We start from the raw sequence: 17297 nt of genomic DNA on the forward strand, positions 1-17297 counted from the left end.
GAAAAGAAGCCACGTTATATGGTCAGTTGCAATGAAACACAGAACATCGTGTACCTCAGTTCGCAGTTATTACGAAACAGTCTGTGCCTAACACATGTACCAAACAATAATTATACACAAATGATATCTTTAATATCTCACTCTGAAGACACTCATAAACATATATATCATTATTTCTTTGATTATTTACAACTAACAAATGTATTTTTCTTTCTTTCTGAATATATTATTTTTTCAGCCTTTTTCTTATAATTTTTATTTTTGAATCTACTTTGATTCTTTGAAGTGTTTCTCGTATCTTCTGTGGGCAGCTCTAATGTTTCTTAGCATCACTCGAATAATAGGAACTTTCTAAATACTTTCGTAAAATCTTATTACATTTTCTACTGCTCTGAGCAACTGGACTATGTTTACGTAAAATTACTCACAAGTAAATTTTTACTTTAAAAAAAAAAATCCACTGCAGCGTTTCTATATAATAATCTGCCATAATTCTGAATTAGGCTTATTTACTGGCATAGAGTAGGAAAAAAATAGTCAAATCTTGATGGACGCATTTTGTAAAAATGTTTCGAAGCTCAATACTAAGGTAGAATGAACTTCACTAAAACGCAACCTACCGTAGGATATTCAATTTTCACTATAAAAACTGATTATTGCAAAAACAAAATAGAAAAGAAAAATTCCTGACTCTTCTGTAAAATATGTTTCCCTGACTTTCCAGGTCAGTGTGAACCCTATATCTATAAATGTACCTATTAGACTACTTTAACATACCAATTTTGCTGCTTTTTCCTCATCCTCTTCCACACCCAAACTGATCATCATCAACCAGAACGTGAAGCGTAAATAGTAATCAGGTTTATTCCCCAGGTCCACCACATCGATCTCCCATAGCGGTACTTCCGTTTGATGAGATTGTATCCTAAAAAAATATACGAAGAAAAATCATATATATACTGCTATACTACATTATACGGTAGCCCAACACACTGGTTCTGTGCATATGAAGTCTGTTCAGTAAATATCCGACTAGTCACAAATAGACAAGGTAGCGTGACATCAAAGTGGCTTGCTAGCCAATTATCGACATCCTTCCTCTCTCCTGAACGACAAACAAACATAGCTAAATACATAGCAGTCACACGAAAAAGTGAGAGTGCTTTTATTTTTGAAAATAAAATTTACAACTTGTAGCACAGTGAAAGATCACATTTTTTCACGTATTTGGAAAATAGTCTTTAGGAAAATACTTAGGATAAAAACTAGTGGCAACATTGCTCTTACGCCAGAGGGCTATGTCTCAGCACTACAAGAATTTCGTGACTGATAAAGCAGGATTCCTACTGATCAAGGAAGTCAGGAAAAACGGTGCAGGTCAGGAAAGCTCTGGGAAAAGACTGGAAATCAGGGTAAGTGAGGGAAATTTTATAAAATATACTTTTTCTAATTTTATAAAATATACTTTTTCTAACATTAATTGTACACCAATTTCAGCTTAGCCAACCATTACATGGGACCTTGTTCAGATTTTTATGAGAGGTAAGTGGAATGTACGTATGAGTAATTAATTACTATTTGTCTCTATAGAATAAATGTTCTCATGTATAAATATTCACCGTTCTTTATTCCTTTATATGTCAACATCATCCGACACCTGTCATGAAAGTCAAGGATTTTCCTGTCAAAGGTCAGGGAGAAGTCAGGGAAACAGATTTCTCTAGATCAGTAGGAACCCTGTAAAGGATGTGAAGCGATGAAGTGTAATGAGTGGTAACGTCTGTGTCCTATACAGTCAAAAGCTGCAGTGCCGTAAAGTAGAAGAGGAAAGTCGAGCGCAATATGTTTCGGAAAGACGAACAAAGTTCGTGGATCAAGGTTGGAGGGGCACGTGGGTGCGGTGCACAACAATGTTCCCAGGAACATCGTGACTCTTTTCGCCAAAATGACGGAACCACTGCGCGGGAAGCACTACGATACATGATAAACCATCATCCATGCCATATGGCGGTACCTGCGGGATAACGAGAAAAACTGCAGCGCTGACGGTGTACGACAGACACCTTCCATACGTGTGACAGAAGATGATTGAGATGGGAGACGATTACGTTAAAGGAATGTAACAGGTGTTCTGTGCATAAAATCAGGCACGAATTATATAACGTTTTTATTCAGTCTATGCATTTTTCAAGTGAAGAGGAGCAGAGATTCACAAGTGACATTACAACTTTAATATTGTTTTCGGATTATCCTGTATTCTTCAAATCTTCCAGAATGGTCCAGAGGGAACCGAAATTATACAAATCAAAATTAATTTTTGGAAACAGGGTAAATGCCTGCTATTTACTTACGAGTATGGATCCTATAGTGTCCTTTAGTAAATAAACACACAAAACGTTTGGACGGCTCACAAAGAATACTCTCCAACTATAACATGGGCTTCGCACAATTCTTGAAGATGTGACTTATTGCAAAGTTGTGGCTGCTGATGGTTATAAATAACAAACTACGGCATAATAGAACTTTGAGGATTAAGAATCCAGACAAAGCATAATTTGTGGATAAAGTATCTTCCAATCCACGTACGCTACCATTGAGATGGGGGGATTTAGATTTCTAGGCTTTCGGCACCTGTGGCCATGTTAACCCGTCACGTTTGAGGGATGACATCCCTCGGCGAGCACACTGGGGAAGGGAAGGTAGAAAAGATTGCGGAAGGAAGGTAGGAAGCCTGGGACCTATATGTGAGGTACCACCCCGGCATTTGCCTGGTGTGAAGGAGGAAAACCCAGGAAAACTTCATTCAGGATGCCTGGTCTGAAAAAGATTTTAACACTTTTTCGACCGAGTGCCCCATCGGGAATCGAACCCGGGGCCACTCGCACCGAAGGCGAGAGCGTTAGCGACTACGTTATGCGTGGCCCGAGACAGTGGGTGAGCAAACCTCAGATTTCGTCTTAATCTTAAATTACCGGACAGTTTCGAAAGATTCTCCTTTCATCATTGGCGGTTATATTGAAATCTCAATTGCTATTTCATCTCACATCTTGTGGCTTCTTTGACAATTTTTCACCACAGTAACTTTCTGATGCGTAAAATGGTCGCTACCTTTAAATAAGGTAATAAAGTCAGCAATCATTTTACGCATCTGCATGTTACTGGTAAAAATGGTCAAGAAGTCAAGATCAGTATCATAACATCCATCTTAATGTTCCTCACCGGAGGGTATGAATCATTGTTGACCAACCAAATACATAGAAATCGCGGTATGAATCTAATGGTTGTGACGTGCTTCAGATATAATCTTATCACATCGGTAGAGTTGAGTGATCGTTTTAAGGTCTCAAACGCATCTTAACAAATATATGACATAACTTGTGTATGAACAGCCTAAAGAAAATGCTTATGATAGCATGTAATTCAAAAGTGAACTACGTGCTAAATGGCATGACTTCTTTACCAGGTAGGATTTTTTTTTTTTTTAATAACGTAGTTTTTGGTCATGGTATTCATTAGCATTATTTTCTCTGAAGCTTCTTTATGGCACTAATATTTCTATGGTTGTAATTTTTGTTCTGTTTCTTCGTTTTGATGTATTCTGGTTATCGATACTTTCAAATTCGTACTTAGTGCTATATACAGTCCTGAATGTATATAAAAGCATTCAATGTGAGCTTTTGATAAATTAATGACAAAAATACAATGGATATATCAATTTTTGTAATATAAAATTGTCATTTTTGCCGGTCCCTACAACGTAATGTTGCCACATTCGTACAAACTTATTTCTTTTTGAATGGCATTTGTGTACTTACTACATACTCAAAATGCCTGCACAACATTGAACGAAGTTTCTGTCTCTCACATGCAGCACCACTACGAATTTTGAAACGCGAAGACACATCATTCATTCCTTGATTATCATTGGAAAATTATAAGAAAAGGATATTAATTGTGATGAAAAAAGTTCCGAAGAAAATCTCAGTAACTTTTTACTTAAAGACTGTAATTGCTGTTCCTGATGAACTAGTTATTTATGTAGGATTTGTTTTTTTTCGGAGATGCCCTGTAGATAGTTATTTGAGTTGAGTTGATTTTGAGCTTAACGTCCCTTTCAGCATCGAGGCTATATGAGACGTGGACCTAATAATTAACGTGGAATCCGAACCACATGAGCTCTCGCCGGGAATCGAATCCGGGTCTCCTATGCCAAAGGTGCGTGCCCTAACCGCTTAGCCACGGAGGGACAGATATTTGAGACCTATACTCATTTTACACTAAGAAGAGTCGTTTTATCACAAGTACTTTCTTCAAAAAAATCTCCCGAAAAATAAATCCTATGTAAATAATGAATTCATACGAAATTTTCATTTAAAGATCATAATGATTTCATAAAGAGAACCAATCTTTATGGAATGACTTAGCTTGCTGAAAAAGGTTACATAAATTAAGTGGACGGTAATTGTTCAGGGGAACTCATAGAAGCAATCAATAAGATTAAGCGTTCTACTTATTATCCTAACTTTACTCACAAAAATATATAGCCTGACTAAACAGCGGCGCCAAATATAAAATTTCTAAAATAATTACTGAAAACTAATACCATCAATCATATTAAACCATCCCATACACATATAGTGTAGGTTAGCTTTCAATTCTTTGTAAACTGTAGTGCCGATTGTTATTATGTATGCTACTGTCATTACCAGAAAAAGCTTTCCAGCTGACAAAGTAATAACAACATACACTTATAGTAACTTAAAAATGAAATGAAATCTTTCAGTTTAACGTTCCATGCTTATGCCCTATAGGCCAAGGGAGACGATGATTAAAGCAAGTGAATGATGATGGAAGAACTGGAGTGAGAAAGTGGGAGTACCCCGGGAAAACTCACGGACACGATGTTGTCCACCACAAACTTATTTGGCCGAAAATCGAAACAGGGGCCCCACACACCAGAGGTAAGCGCTCTATCAATGAAATACCGTGTCCCTTATCATAAGTTCAAGTTTACATCTTTACTGTGATAAGCAATTATATGTAACAAAAATGTAACTAAGGTCAACGTATCTTTGCGTATTTTGGTATTTTTATTTAGAAGTCATGATTTTGATACTGATGCAATTCTCTGCTATCTTCTTTGTCGGAGCAAACGCCATCTTGAAATTTAAATTTAATTGATTTTATATTTAGTATTTTAATATCTTCATCCAAATATTAAATTAAACAACTTCTTAAAAACTACAGCAAAATAGTCGATATTGAAAACATCGTCTCCTAAATTCAAGTATCAAAATACGCAACGGTATATTATTTTTTATATACCTATAACTTTTTTGTTCAACAATGTCAAACAGAGGTTTAAGTATTACCTCAAAAGCTCCAAACAATCCCAATAGTCATTCAAATGCGTGTGTTTGTTTTCACAGAGTACATTCAGTGGCTCTCCCAGATCAGCTAGGGTAAAGAATACCACAGAAGATGGCTCCTTCAATACTAGATGATCATATATTTTATTTACACTGAAACAAAAGGATATTGAGATAATTAGAATGCTGCAAACACTTGTAACTGCGTTACGTACGCTATTTTCAATATCCTTTATGTGATAGACAATTATCTCCCCTCCCCAGTAGATAAAGGTCACCAAAGGAACTCACGAATTCCAGCCTCTCAATATCATCTTCATTTGTTAGAAATCAACAATTAAGCCAAGTAACATGGAGTTAAAGCTAACTTTGTTTAACTTCCGCAAATAGAAATTAACAGAAAATTATACCAAGTATACATATTTCACTCCTTAATAGAAACAGGCACAAGGCTTCATAACCACTGCAAATCTAAAATTTTACGAGCCTACTTAATTTGAACAATACCCCGTTCATATTTTAAAGAACCAAAGGATCAAAACTTATGACCTAACTACACCCTCCATTCCAAAAGAAACCGAACGTTTTAAAAAAACAAAAAAGCAATGTACATTTTGGAACAAATCATTTTTATTAATCAATGTATTCCCCTTCTGCATCGATACACATATTTGCACGCTCCAACAAGTTGTCAAACTACTTCTCCATGTCCTTTATTGGAATGGTCTTTAGGACGGCGGTCGTCGCCTTCTCAATGGCATCAATCGATGCGTGCCACTTTCCTTTCATCGCCAAATGCAGTTTCGGGAACAGATAGAAATCGCACGGAGCGAGATCTGGTGAATAGGGCGGATGATGCAACCGAATAATGTGATTTTTGACCAAAAATTCAGTTACAAGTCGCGAACGATGTGATGGTGCATTATCGTCCAAAAGAGTCCAACTGCCGATTTCGCGATATTCGGGCCGAATACGACGAATTCTTGCCAGCAAACGCTTCATGACGCCTAAGTAAAACTCTCCAGTGACTGTCTGGCCAGGCTGAACAAATTCTTTGTGGATAATTCCTTTTGAATCGTAAAAACAAATCAGCATCACCTTAACTTTTGACTTCACCAAGCGACTTTTTTTGGGTGTTCCTTCATCCGGCGCTCTCCATTCAGCACTTTGCCGCTTTGTTTCGGGCTCATATTCAAAACACCACGTCTCGTCACCAGTTACAATCGATTTCAAGAAGTTTCGATCCTGCCGAGCACTTTTAACGATGTCTTTGCAATGCGCAATTCGATCAACTTTTTGGTCTTCGGTGAGTTTGTGTGGTACAAACCGCGAATTAACCTTCTTAAGGCCCAAAACTTCGGTCAAAATGCGATATGCGGTTGTTTGAGGAATGCCTAATTCCATTTCAATAACTTTCACCGACGATTTTTTATTATGTTTGATGAATTCACGCACTTTTTCGATGTTTTCTTCCGATAATCCGGTTCTGGGACGGTCTGATCTTTCGTCATCATCCAGCGTCTCTCTACCCGAATTGAATCACCTGAACCACTCGTAAACTTGCGTACGGGATAGACACTCATCACCATATGCATTTTGTAGCATTTGGTGCGTTTCACTACAAGTTTTACCCAGTTTAACACAAAACTCAATTGCAGCTCGTTGTTTGAAACTCATTTTCCGACCGATATACACAACACACTGACAGTTGAAACGCAATAACTTTGTTGCCGTGCATCCAAATGTCATGACATTTATACCAGTTGTCAATGAGGGACTACGCCATCTACCGGTAAAATATTACAACAGATGGCACTAGTATTTGTACTATTTGGTACTATTTGTTTTCAAAAGTTCGGTTTCTTTCGGAATGGAGGGTGTATTTTACACAAGACTTAGGGTTCAGTTATTACTTTGGAATAATTTTTGTCCCTTTTGTACATTTGCATGTAACTTGTATCTAATAAGTAATTCTGCCAATTGCTCTCATATTAACATCAATACATGAGGTTGGCAGAGCGAGATTCTATTGTTCCTAAAGTAGTTCGAAAACTTTTTTTTTTCCTTTTCAGGAGCTTGTAGCTGTCGAAAAAAGATGTTTATCGACCTATATTTATGACAGCTTCATTCCTTATTTTGATAAGAGTTCGCTAAATTATTGGCAATTATTGGCATTGAACCTGATATGGCCGATAGGTACATATGATATGCCATTCGTTTTCTTTACTTCATATTCTATTGACAAGACGACTGTTAAAAGAATACTCAAGAGTGCTTTTTATCGATCTACTATATATTATATGCATTTTGTAGGAGGCGGATCTACAACAGATAGTATTCATTAAAAAAGAAAAAACCTGTATTTGTCACCATGTCAACTACAACATAGTTAGGGACACAAGGGATACTTTTTGACGTAATTGCCGCCATTGTCCAAACAACTGTTAAATTGAGATATTAGCTTCTATATCTATCACAGAATTGTAGCACTTGCTGCTGGAACAACACTTCAAATTAATTTTTGATCTCTTCATTGTTGTGGAAGTGTTGTCCAGCAAGATATTTCTTCAAGTGAAGAAACAAATGCTTTGTGAATATCTCCTGGGCTCTTACCATGAGCTCAGGGAAGTTGAGAGTGTAAAAATATCGAAAATATTTAAAAGATAAGCAGAAGAAATACAGCGGTGAAAAGGTGAAACCATTGTTCTATGACGCACACTGAACGTTTCACATATAACGTTCTTACCTTGAGAATCAGACTGGTGATACTCAAGGTAAGAATATAATATTCAGTATGTATCATCCATAAGTACATATTCGACATTTCACAGGTATTTCTCTGTTAAATTCAAAGAGTGAAAAATGTGACTGGACTGCGAATGGAACCTGGACCTCCGACTTGCCGTCCTGATGCGTTGCCTACTTCGTTCTCAACCATTCAGAAGCTTTTGGCTCCTAGTTGTCATTTACTTTTTACTTTGTGAATTTCATTAATTCGCATCTATCGATAATTCAAGAAATATGGCTTTCTTTTTCCATTTGTCATATGATACTTCTCTGATACTCTAAAGGTCAAAAATAAGTTTAACTTCCTTTTCTTCCCCAACTGAAGAAAAGTCTAATGAAATTGCACACGACCGACCGCAGCCCCTGAAATAATTGATTTTATCCACAACTAATGAATGAATGAACTTTTTACGTACAATTTTCTCTTCTCACTAAAACCACCACACACGACTCTCCAAGCCTCATGAAATTAACCTCTTACCTCTATTTCATTCACTTTTATAGTTAGTACTGTGGTCAAAGTATGATGAGAAATTACGGTTAAGAAGTCAATACAGATTCGAAGTGTCATTGATAGCGTAATGTTTTGTGAAAATGTCCGCCTCAACATCCTACACAAAAGGAAATCAGTAAGTACAGCGTGTCTATAAAGTTGTGCAACCCAAAGTTTGATTGTGTATATCTTTTGAACCAAGAACAATAAAGACCTGAGACTTGAAACAAATGTAAGCATGTTCTATGTAGATATTTTCGAGATCAGGACCATTCTTGGAATTTGTAACGATTTTGTATAGTAACGAAAGAAAATACCGAAAGTGTAAAATAAAAAATGTCCAAAACGAAGAAACTCAATATTCAGTTGCAGAAAACTGATTTCCTGCGGGTAATTCCCTATGTATATGTGCAATGTACATCAACATTCATCCATTGGTGCGAAAATGTGATAAAGTTGATCCAGTGTTGCCATGTAAAAGACTACTTAATGCAAGTCCGTTTTTTTTTTTTTTTTTTTTTTTTGACAGAAACGCGGCCCCTGCCAACACTATTGTAAAATTACTGCAACAGGTGTGTTTTAAGTTAATTAATGATAAGCAATGAGATTTTGCACATAATTGATAACATGAGTTCTTATGCAAAAATTTGCGATAAAAAAATTACTCACCTACAGCTGGAACCCTGCCGTCCTTGGGTCAATGACACGTGGCGGAGGCAGATGAACAGTGAGCTGGAGGATATCAGTGTGTTGAGAATTTTCATGTTTGGTGTGGGATGTGCTGATAAATCAAAATGTGGTATACAAGAATAACCCCGGGACCATTAAAGAACTGAAGACAAACATTGAAAGAGAAATTCAATGTATCACCCGGAACACTCTTAAAAAGGTGTCAAGAAACATGGTAAAGCGTGTGAATTTGTGTTTACTAGAATGCGGCAGCCACTTCGAGCATTTGCTGTAAAGCGCCTTTCTCTTTCTACGAAGATTTCAGGGTTGCCAACTGTAGGTGAATAATTGTATTGATTTTCTTCATTTTTTCACATTTTTATTTTACACTTTCGGTACTTTATTTTGTTACTATAGAAGAACATTACAAATTCCAACATTGGTCATGATCTCGAAAATATCTACATAGAACACAGTTACATTTGTCTCAATCTCAGGTCTTTATCGTTCTTTGTTCAAAAGATATACGCAATCAAACTCTGGGTTGCGCAACTTTACGGGACACACTGTATTTAATATTCTTCATGAGGAATTTGAAAACTTCAAAATTTGGTTTCCATCCACTGAGTGGATTGGGTATTAGATTTCTGTACAAACGTATGTATGAAGTGTCACTTTTTCAGCATACAGGGAAACACGGAACATTTAATTCCATCGAATCGTACTTTTTTCGGAACATCGCATGAAAAAAATAGTAAAACACAAAACAAAGGTTACTTACTATGTCGGAATAACCCATAGCATTTTATTTCTGGAACCGGCAAGACCTACGCAAGCCACGTTCGTTACATCAATACTTGTCTGCACTGACACTACACTAAGTTTCAATTCTTTCTCATTGTTTACTTCACATGTAATATGGCTAACTGTCCCGCTTCGTGTACATATTAGAAATCCATCTTGATATAAATCCAATCCTAAATAATAATAATAATAATAAAAATCAGTATAATATATGTATTGTATACATACACACACATTTTTCATTAAAACAGAGACTAATACAAAACAATTTCATTTGCTCTATCAATATGAGAAAAATGCATACTTCTATATTTTCTATAGGATACATATCAATGAACTGTAAATTTACCTCCTACCTCGTGAAAAAAGGATATTTGTTCTTCTATATTATTATTATTATTATTATTATTATTTTCTGGTGTGAGTTATATGAAGAGAGAAATAATTCTCTGTTCTTCTTCAGCAATTAGGTTAAATGAAGTTACGGGCGGAGAGTGTTTAGCAAAAGTCAGCACAAGTTTCTAACAAGACAAGAGAGATGAAATTGTTACGTGTCTGCTGTTGTTAGAAGGTTAGATCTAAGATGTGTAAAGTTTCCAACTGAGTTCTATAGGTGCCTTGATTGAAGATATAAATAGAGGGTAGTACGGCTTCACGGAGATAACAAAGGAACAGAAGGGTTTATGGACATTGCACGCATTGATGGAATAAAGAGTGTAGGCTTACGAAATACGTAAATATTGTAGAAATGGAGTTACGTGTAAGTTAGCACCATTTTTTGCAAGTATTTCCAACTGCGACCTATCACTGAATTGATGTAATGAACTGCCAGTAGTCATCCGTTGGTATAGCCAACCAACTCCTTTTATCTTCCGTACAGCAGAGATCCCACGTGACAGAGTAATGAATTGTCAGTTGTCATTGACTATAATGGTCAACTAACTCCTTTCATCTTCCGTACAGCAGTGATCCCACGTGGTAGGGATGTAATGAAACCACTGGTATGGTACTGGTGATTTCGAGAGACTGGATGTGCCGTTGTACGACATCGTACAGTTGCTTAAATAGATTGAGATCCAGTGGGTCTGGGAGCCATGGAAGATGGAGGAATTCGGCATTGCGTTCCTCGAACTATTCCTGCACAAGACCCTATGCCCGATGGCTAGGTGCGTCGTCTTGGAAGGCATCACAAAAGAAAATTTGCAACACGGCGGGAAGCTGCATTAATCTGTTAGGAGAACGCTTAAAAAAAAAAAAAAAAACCTATACCGAGTACCAGTCACACATTTGTGTACAACCAAAGACAGATCTAGTAGTCGGGATAGAAATATGGTCCACACCATACACCTGCCATTACCTGCCTGCACTGTTGACACTATGCGCAAGAATCCAGCGCCTCATAAGATCTCCACCGAAAGCATGATTCATCACACCAGAAGACTTTCTTCTAGTCTTTTATTGTCTAATTTGCATGTTCGTTGCACCTGGCGAGTCGGCGCTACTGACCCTGGTTTGCAATAGGTGACACAGGAGTTAACTCAGTTTGCTGGAGTAACTCATGCGTGCATACGGAGCATGATCATTGGGAATGTGGTTTAGAGTTGTATCCAATATGCTTCTTCTCTGTGCTGCAACTGACAGTCCGTACTAGTCACTGAATCCGACGCACACGTAGATGATCAATCTTGCGCCGAGCTCTGCAGTTTTACCGAGACGAGTTTATTCTTTGCCACTGTTAGAGCCAGACTTAATACATTTTCACTAAGGCACTACGGTTATTCTCGAATACTCCACTAGTACTTTACGCGATCGAGGCAGCATCCTTTCGGGACCCAACAATCCGACCTTTATCAAACAAATAAATCTTGACGTTTATTCATTACGTGCGAATTCTTTTAACTACTAATTGGCTATCTAGGCCCATAATTATAAACTATCGAGGTCTGTGTCGTCATGAAACTTCTGTGGCAACAAAGTCGAATCCACTTTGGAAGGATGATCTTAATTCTGAGATCGGTCGGTATATACAGAAACCTTGCATAACGTTGTTAATTTGTTTTAAGAAAAACACGTACCATGCAAAATAGTTGTTCGAGGTCTATTTACAGTTTAAATTGAACTTTTTCATCACAAAAATTTACATTGATAAACATGTTTAAAAAGGAGACAAAACAAAAAGACCAAATATTGCTTTAATTGTAAATGGAAAATGAAATATCTCTGTTTTACATCCCACTATTATACCCTGCAGACTAAAAGAGACGGATGATTATGGGAGAAACAGTCGAATGAGAATGTGGAAGAGAACGAGAAAACTCGCGAACACGATGTTGTCCACCATAAACTCAAATGCCCTGAGTAGACCGATGAATCTCTTGCAGCAGAGGTGAAGCTTTGCAACTGATCCACCTTGGCCCGATTCTTCAATTGTAGTTAATATCGTCACATCACAAGCAGTACTCGACTCAATTTAAACAGTACTTTCATTAATACTGTACATGCCTAGTACTATTTACTGCTTTTACTGGGCTATTTTTAAAAAATTGAATTGGTAAACCTATTCTTAATTCGTAAATATAAGTAATATTAAAAACTATGTTAGAGTAAAATTCCGCGTTATGCGAGGTATTCCTCTAAGCGTATTATAAGAAGATGGATTGTCATTTGCTCAGTAAGAACAACCCTATTACTAACTGATCTTCTTCACTACTTCATTTCTTGTAGTCCCTTCTTCCGTTCCCTTCATAAAGTTGCTCACTGCAGAAATAAAGAAAGCGAATCCACTTTTAACTGGTTCAGTCACTATAATCAGTTATGAGACTCGACAAAGAACACAATGGCTTACTGATAGAACGTTTACTGTTGCTCTGAAGGATTATAAAAAATCGATTTCAGAAATTATAAGGTTGATGTGCAACACCATTTAGATGAGTTTTATCAGGATATTCCGTCCCCCCCCCCCCCCATTGTTTTTATTCTGGTAACACCTCTATCATCATTCGATTGTATTTATCATCCGTCTCCTTTAGCCCAGAACATAATCTAAGGACGTTAAACTTAGAGGCGGCTCCTCAGGGAAGTCACATCAGTAAAAAGTTAAATTTTATCGCTACAAGTTGAGGGAAGAAAGTTTACTTAATTCACCAATTATTATATACAGCTTCCTGAAGTTGTATGAAGTTTTCTTTTCTGTAGCGACTTCTTTTCCGTCGTGACCTCCCTCAAGAGCTCCCACGGCAGTTATGGCCATGTATGAGGGATGACGTCCCTCGGCGAACACACTATCCGGGGAATTGGAGAAGAAGGATGTGGCCTGTAACCATTATATTAGGTATGATCCCAACATTTACCTGGTGTGAGTGAGAAAAATCTTACTCAGGATGGCTGGTCTGAAAGAGCTTTTACACTTTTTCAACCGACTGTCCAACCGGGAATCGAACTCGCGCACCGAAAGCAATACAACAAAATATTTCAAACGCTTATAGCAGATCAAGATCTAATACCGTGGCAAATTTGATCAAGATCGGAAAGCTCGATGTACGTTTTCTCTTTCTTTCTTTTTTCGAAAACATGTCTGACAATTTGACCGGCCATAGCTCGGGAACCGAAAGCCTATACACCACTATTTCACACGGTTATATATAGAAAGTCAAAGTCTACCACCACACAACGTTAGATCCCGATCCAATAAATTTGGTTGAAATCGTACGATACATTCTGTACTTGATCGTTCGACAACCATTAATTTCTTACACTATATTCTCATCACACAGAATTTTAACAAAATTAAACGTTTAAACATTCTAAACAAATAAACACCAACCTCAAGGGTGAGAATGTGCAAGTGATTACCAAAGTAGTGCGTAGCAAACGCTTAACGCATTGATAAACCGGTGCTATACGTTCAATCTTCGGCAAAGTGGGACGTTTTCATTGTATGAATTTCGTTAAAACTGCATATTTACCTGTGACAGCGAAGCCTCCTACGAACTGAATGGCTTTGCTACAAACAGTGCCATCTTGCTGCAAGGCGAAGACGATTACACAGTTTCCTTTACAAGCAATTAAGAATAACATATCCGGCTCAGTGCCTTTACTCTTGACGCACATCATTTTAGTAATTTGCATTCGGTCAATATCTGCCCATATGTCGTTCACAAAAGAATGTGACCATTCACCTGAAGTATTATTTCTTTGGATTTTGTAAAGTTTTATTCTGCCAGAAAAATCACCAACAAACAGAAATCCTGAAAGAGAAATAAAGCCACTTAATACTGCACAATAACAACACATTAGAGCGTAGTAGTTCACAGAATTATTCTCAGAACTCGTAAACAATTTATTTCTAATACCAGAGAAACACTAAAAATTATTATGCTTTCGTGTAGCTCAATGTTTTTGCCCGTCTAACTTTAGTTTTTTGAATCCTTCTAAAGAGACTGAATTTTAGCTATCGGTACAAAGTCGTGAAGTAATTCGAGAGGTACTTAAATGAAGGTAGACACTTGACTGAGGTGGAGAAATGACATTCAATTCCACTTCAATTCGGAATACCACGTAATGAGAAGACAGCACAAATGTAGATAAAGGAAAACTTATAAACGTTGTTTCATTAACAGTGTGTTTTAAACTTTCATAAATAAAAATCCTAATATAACTTCATATTCTATGTATCCTATCCTTACACTGATCTCTAAGTAACTTGTAACCAGTGACCTTGCATCACCTTCAATGACAAGCGCACTCTCCCTCTCCTACAAAGGGAAGTTCCTTATCAATATTAGGAATTAGATTTCTGGGCTTTCAGCATCTATGGCCATGTTTAGCCCGTTACGTATGAGGGATGACGTCCCTTGGCGATCACACTATCCGAGGAAAGGGAAGGAAGGAAACGGCCTGAGACCTGTATATTAGGTACCCATCCCGGCATTTGCCTGGTGTGAATGAGGTAAACCCAGGGAAACCTCACTCAGGATGGCTGGTCTGAAAAAAATTTTTTACACTTTTTCGACAGAGTGCTATGACCATAATCCCACCGGGAATCTAAGTTCCTTATCAGATCAACAACGATGGACTGAAGTCCATCTCCCAGTCATACTTACTGATGGAGGAAATTTCCCTAGCGAGTGGTCGTCTACAAGCATCTCCACTGCTGACGCTGTAGCGTTTTAAAGCAAGGTCACATTCCTTTCTTGATGCCAGAATAGAGATGCAAGGGCTCGGAAAAAAACGGCTTTTTTTGAAAAAAACTCGGTTTTTTCTGCTTTGCTTTTTTGCTTCGGAAATTTTGGGCTTTTTTCAAAATACTGCTTTAAATTGATAAAACAGACTTTGTATCGCTTCTCTATAACACAAAAAATCATTTAATTAGTGGTTGATGCTGATAATAATATAAAACATCGAAAATAAACTATGAATTTCGAAAAAATATTTCAAACAATTTTTCTTCAACATATTTACATTATGAATTCCACAGGATTAACCAATGTATATAATAAGAATTTTTTAACCTCCTATATACAAAAGTAAGCAGAGTTGGCAAGAACCGTGGTTGTATTTGAAAATGCCAAAAACCCGTTTTTTGGGGATGTTTAAACCAGGCTTTTTTGGTTTAAACCAGGCTTTTTTGACTTAGATTTTTTGCTTTATGTATTTATATTACATATTCACAGAAATAGCCTAAGTTTGTTTCGCCTTGATGTTATTATGCAACAGCGGGGTTATGCCGGAAGAACTCCCATAAGCTTAAAGAAGTGCGGTCAGTAAATTTCTTAAGTTGAGAATCTCCCGCCCTAGCCATTGGGAAAATCCCGTCATTACTTGAAATGTAAGACAATAACGGGAAAATTCTGTTATTGCTTTGCATGTAAAATTTAAAGGTCAAGGTACCATAATCAGTACGCTAAAACTGAGGTATTAAATTACAAATTTAGTACCGGTACGTAGATATCATTGAAAGTCCAATCCAAGCTAATGTTGGAAGCTACGTAGGCAATCGATAAATTTTGCCAATTTCTATCAATATATTTAAGCAATATTGGCTTCTTTATAAAACAACACGCATTTAGGCATGTAGAAATATACAATTTGGTTTGTTTCGTATATTTAGGCTTAACATCCTTACGAAATACCGAGGTTATCAAGGAGAAGACTTTCGCTTAAACTGACATCCGAACCGCTACTTGGGTTACGCATGAAAGAAGGATTGTGGTTCGACCGAGAATTGAACATGGGACACCTTGATTAAAAGGTGAAAGGGAAATAAAACTATTGCAGGTAGTTTGATATCTGGAAACGTTACCATGAAGTTCACACGATTCGCATTTTTCATTCTTTTTATTTTTGTGGTTTAAACCAGTTATTAAAAAAAAAAAGTTGGTGTAAATCAGCCAACCCTAAAAGTAAACACTTCTTTTCAAAGAATACACAAATAACTAGCAAAATTCTATGTAGTATTTTTACTTCAAAATATTCCATACCCTCTTTTTGAAACAAAATAAAATTAAAATAAAACATAAGAGAAATACTTAGATTTATATGATACACTTAAAGGCTGCACATCTAGAGCTTTTGGTTCTGTATATTCTTGAAATTCTACAGTTAAGTTTTATAGAACCACCATCACAGTTTACCCAATCCTCAAGTTTTCTGAATTTTTAACAAGAGGGATTCAACATATCATTACGGAACTCCCCCCCCCCAAAAAAAAGAAGAATACGGAATATATTTAAGTTAAGCTAAATACAATTGCACAACAAACATGACTGAGTGATTAGCTTTTGCGCTTCTATCGGGAAGTCCGGGATTCAACCAGCATTCGACCATTCTGACAAAGCTTTTCTTCATTCCATCTGTGAATGTAGAAATAGTGCGTGTACTGTGAGTTGGGCGACTTCCTTTTTTATTGTTTTTAAATCGTTATTATTACTAATTACCAGCAGTGACGGTTTTGCGAAGGTTAGGGGGGCGGTCTTTCGGACTGAAGCCCGTTCCCCAAAGTTGCGGAATGTCTGCAACAAACGAAATATCTATTATTTATGCCTTTACTCATAAACTTTAAGCTCCCGTCAAATAAAAATTACGAATGTTTAAAAAAACTAAACATTAGTAAGAAACCCTTCCCAAAATACTTTTCTAAATCCGCCACTGATTCTCAGTATAAAATGATTTTTAAA

The 17297-nt window shown here is 36.9% G+C and overlaps 1 protein-coding gene across 2 annotated transcripts in view; it reads right to left on the reverse strand.

Annotated features, from left to right (window-relative positions):
• LOC145672150 (T-cell immunomodulatory protein) overlaps positions 1 to 17297 on the reverse strand; it is an 80252-nt gene that overhangs the window by 17591 nt on the left and 45364 nt on the right. For both annotated transcript variants that reach the window (XM_081741475.1, XM_081741478.1), the window contains exons 7-10: positions 14088 to 14369; positions 10100 to 10295; positions 5373 to 5522; positions 778 to 925 (exon numbers count right to left, since the gene is read on the reverse strand). In XM_081741475.1, the coding sequence (XP_081597601.1) occupies positions 778 to 925; positions 5373 to 5522; positions 10100 to 10295; positions 14088 to 14369 (776 nt within the window). The remainder of the gene's footprint in view (positions 1 to 777; positions 926 to 5372; positions 5523 to 10099; positions 10296 to 14087; positions 14370 to 17297) is intronic.

Source organism: Thermobia domestica, chromosome 15, assembly GCF_964235325.1.
Source record: "Thermobia domestica chromosome 15, izTheDome1.hap1.1, whole genome shotgun sequence".
NCBI classification, from domain to species: Eukaryota; Metazoa; Arthropoda; class Insecta; order Zygentoma; family Lepismatidae; genus Thermobia; species Thermobia domestica.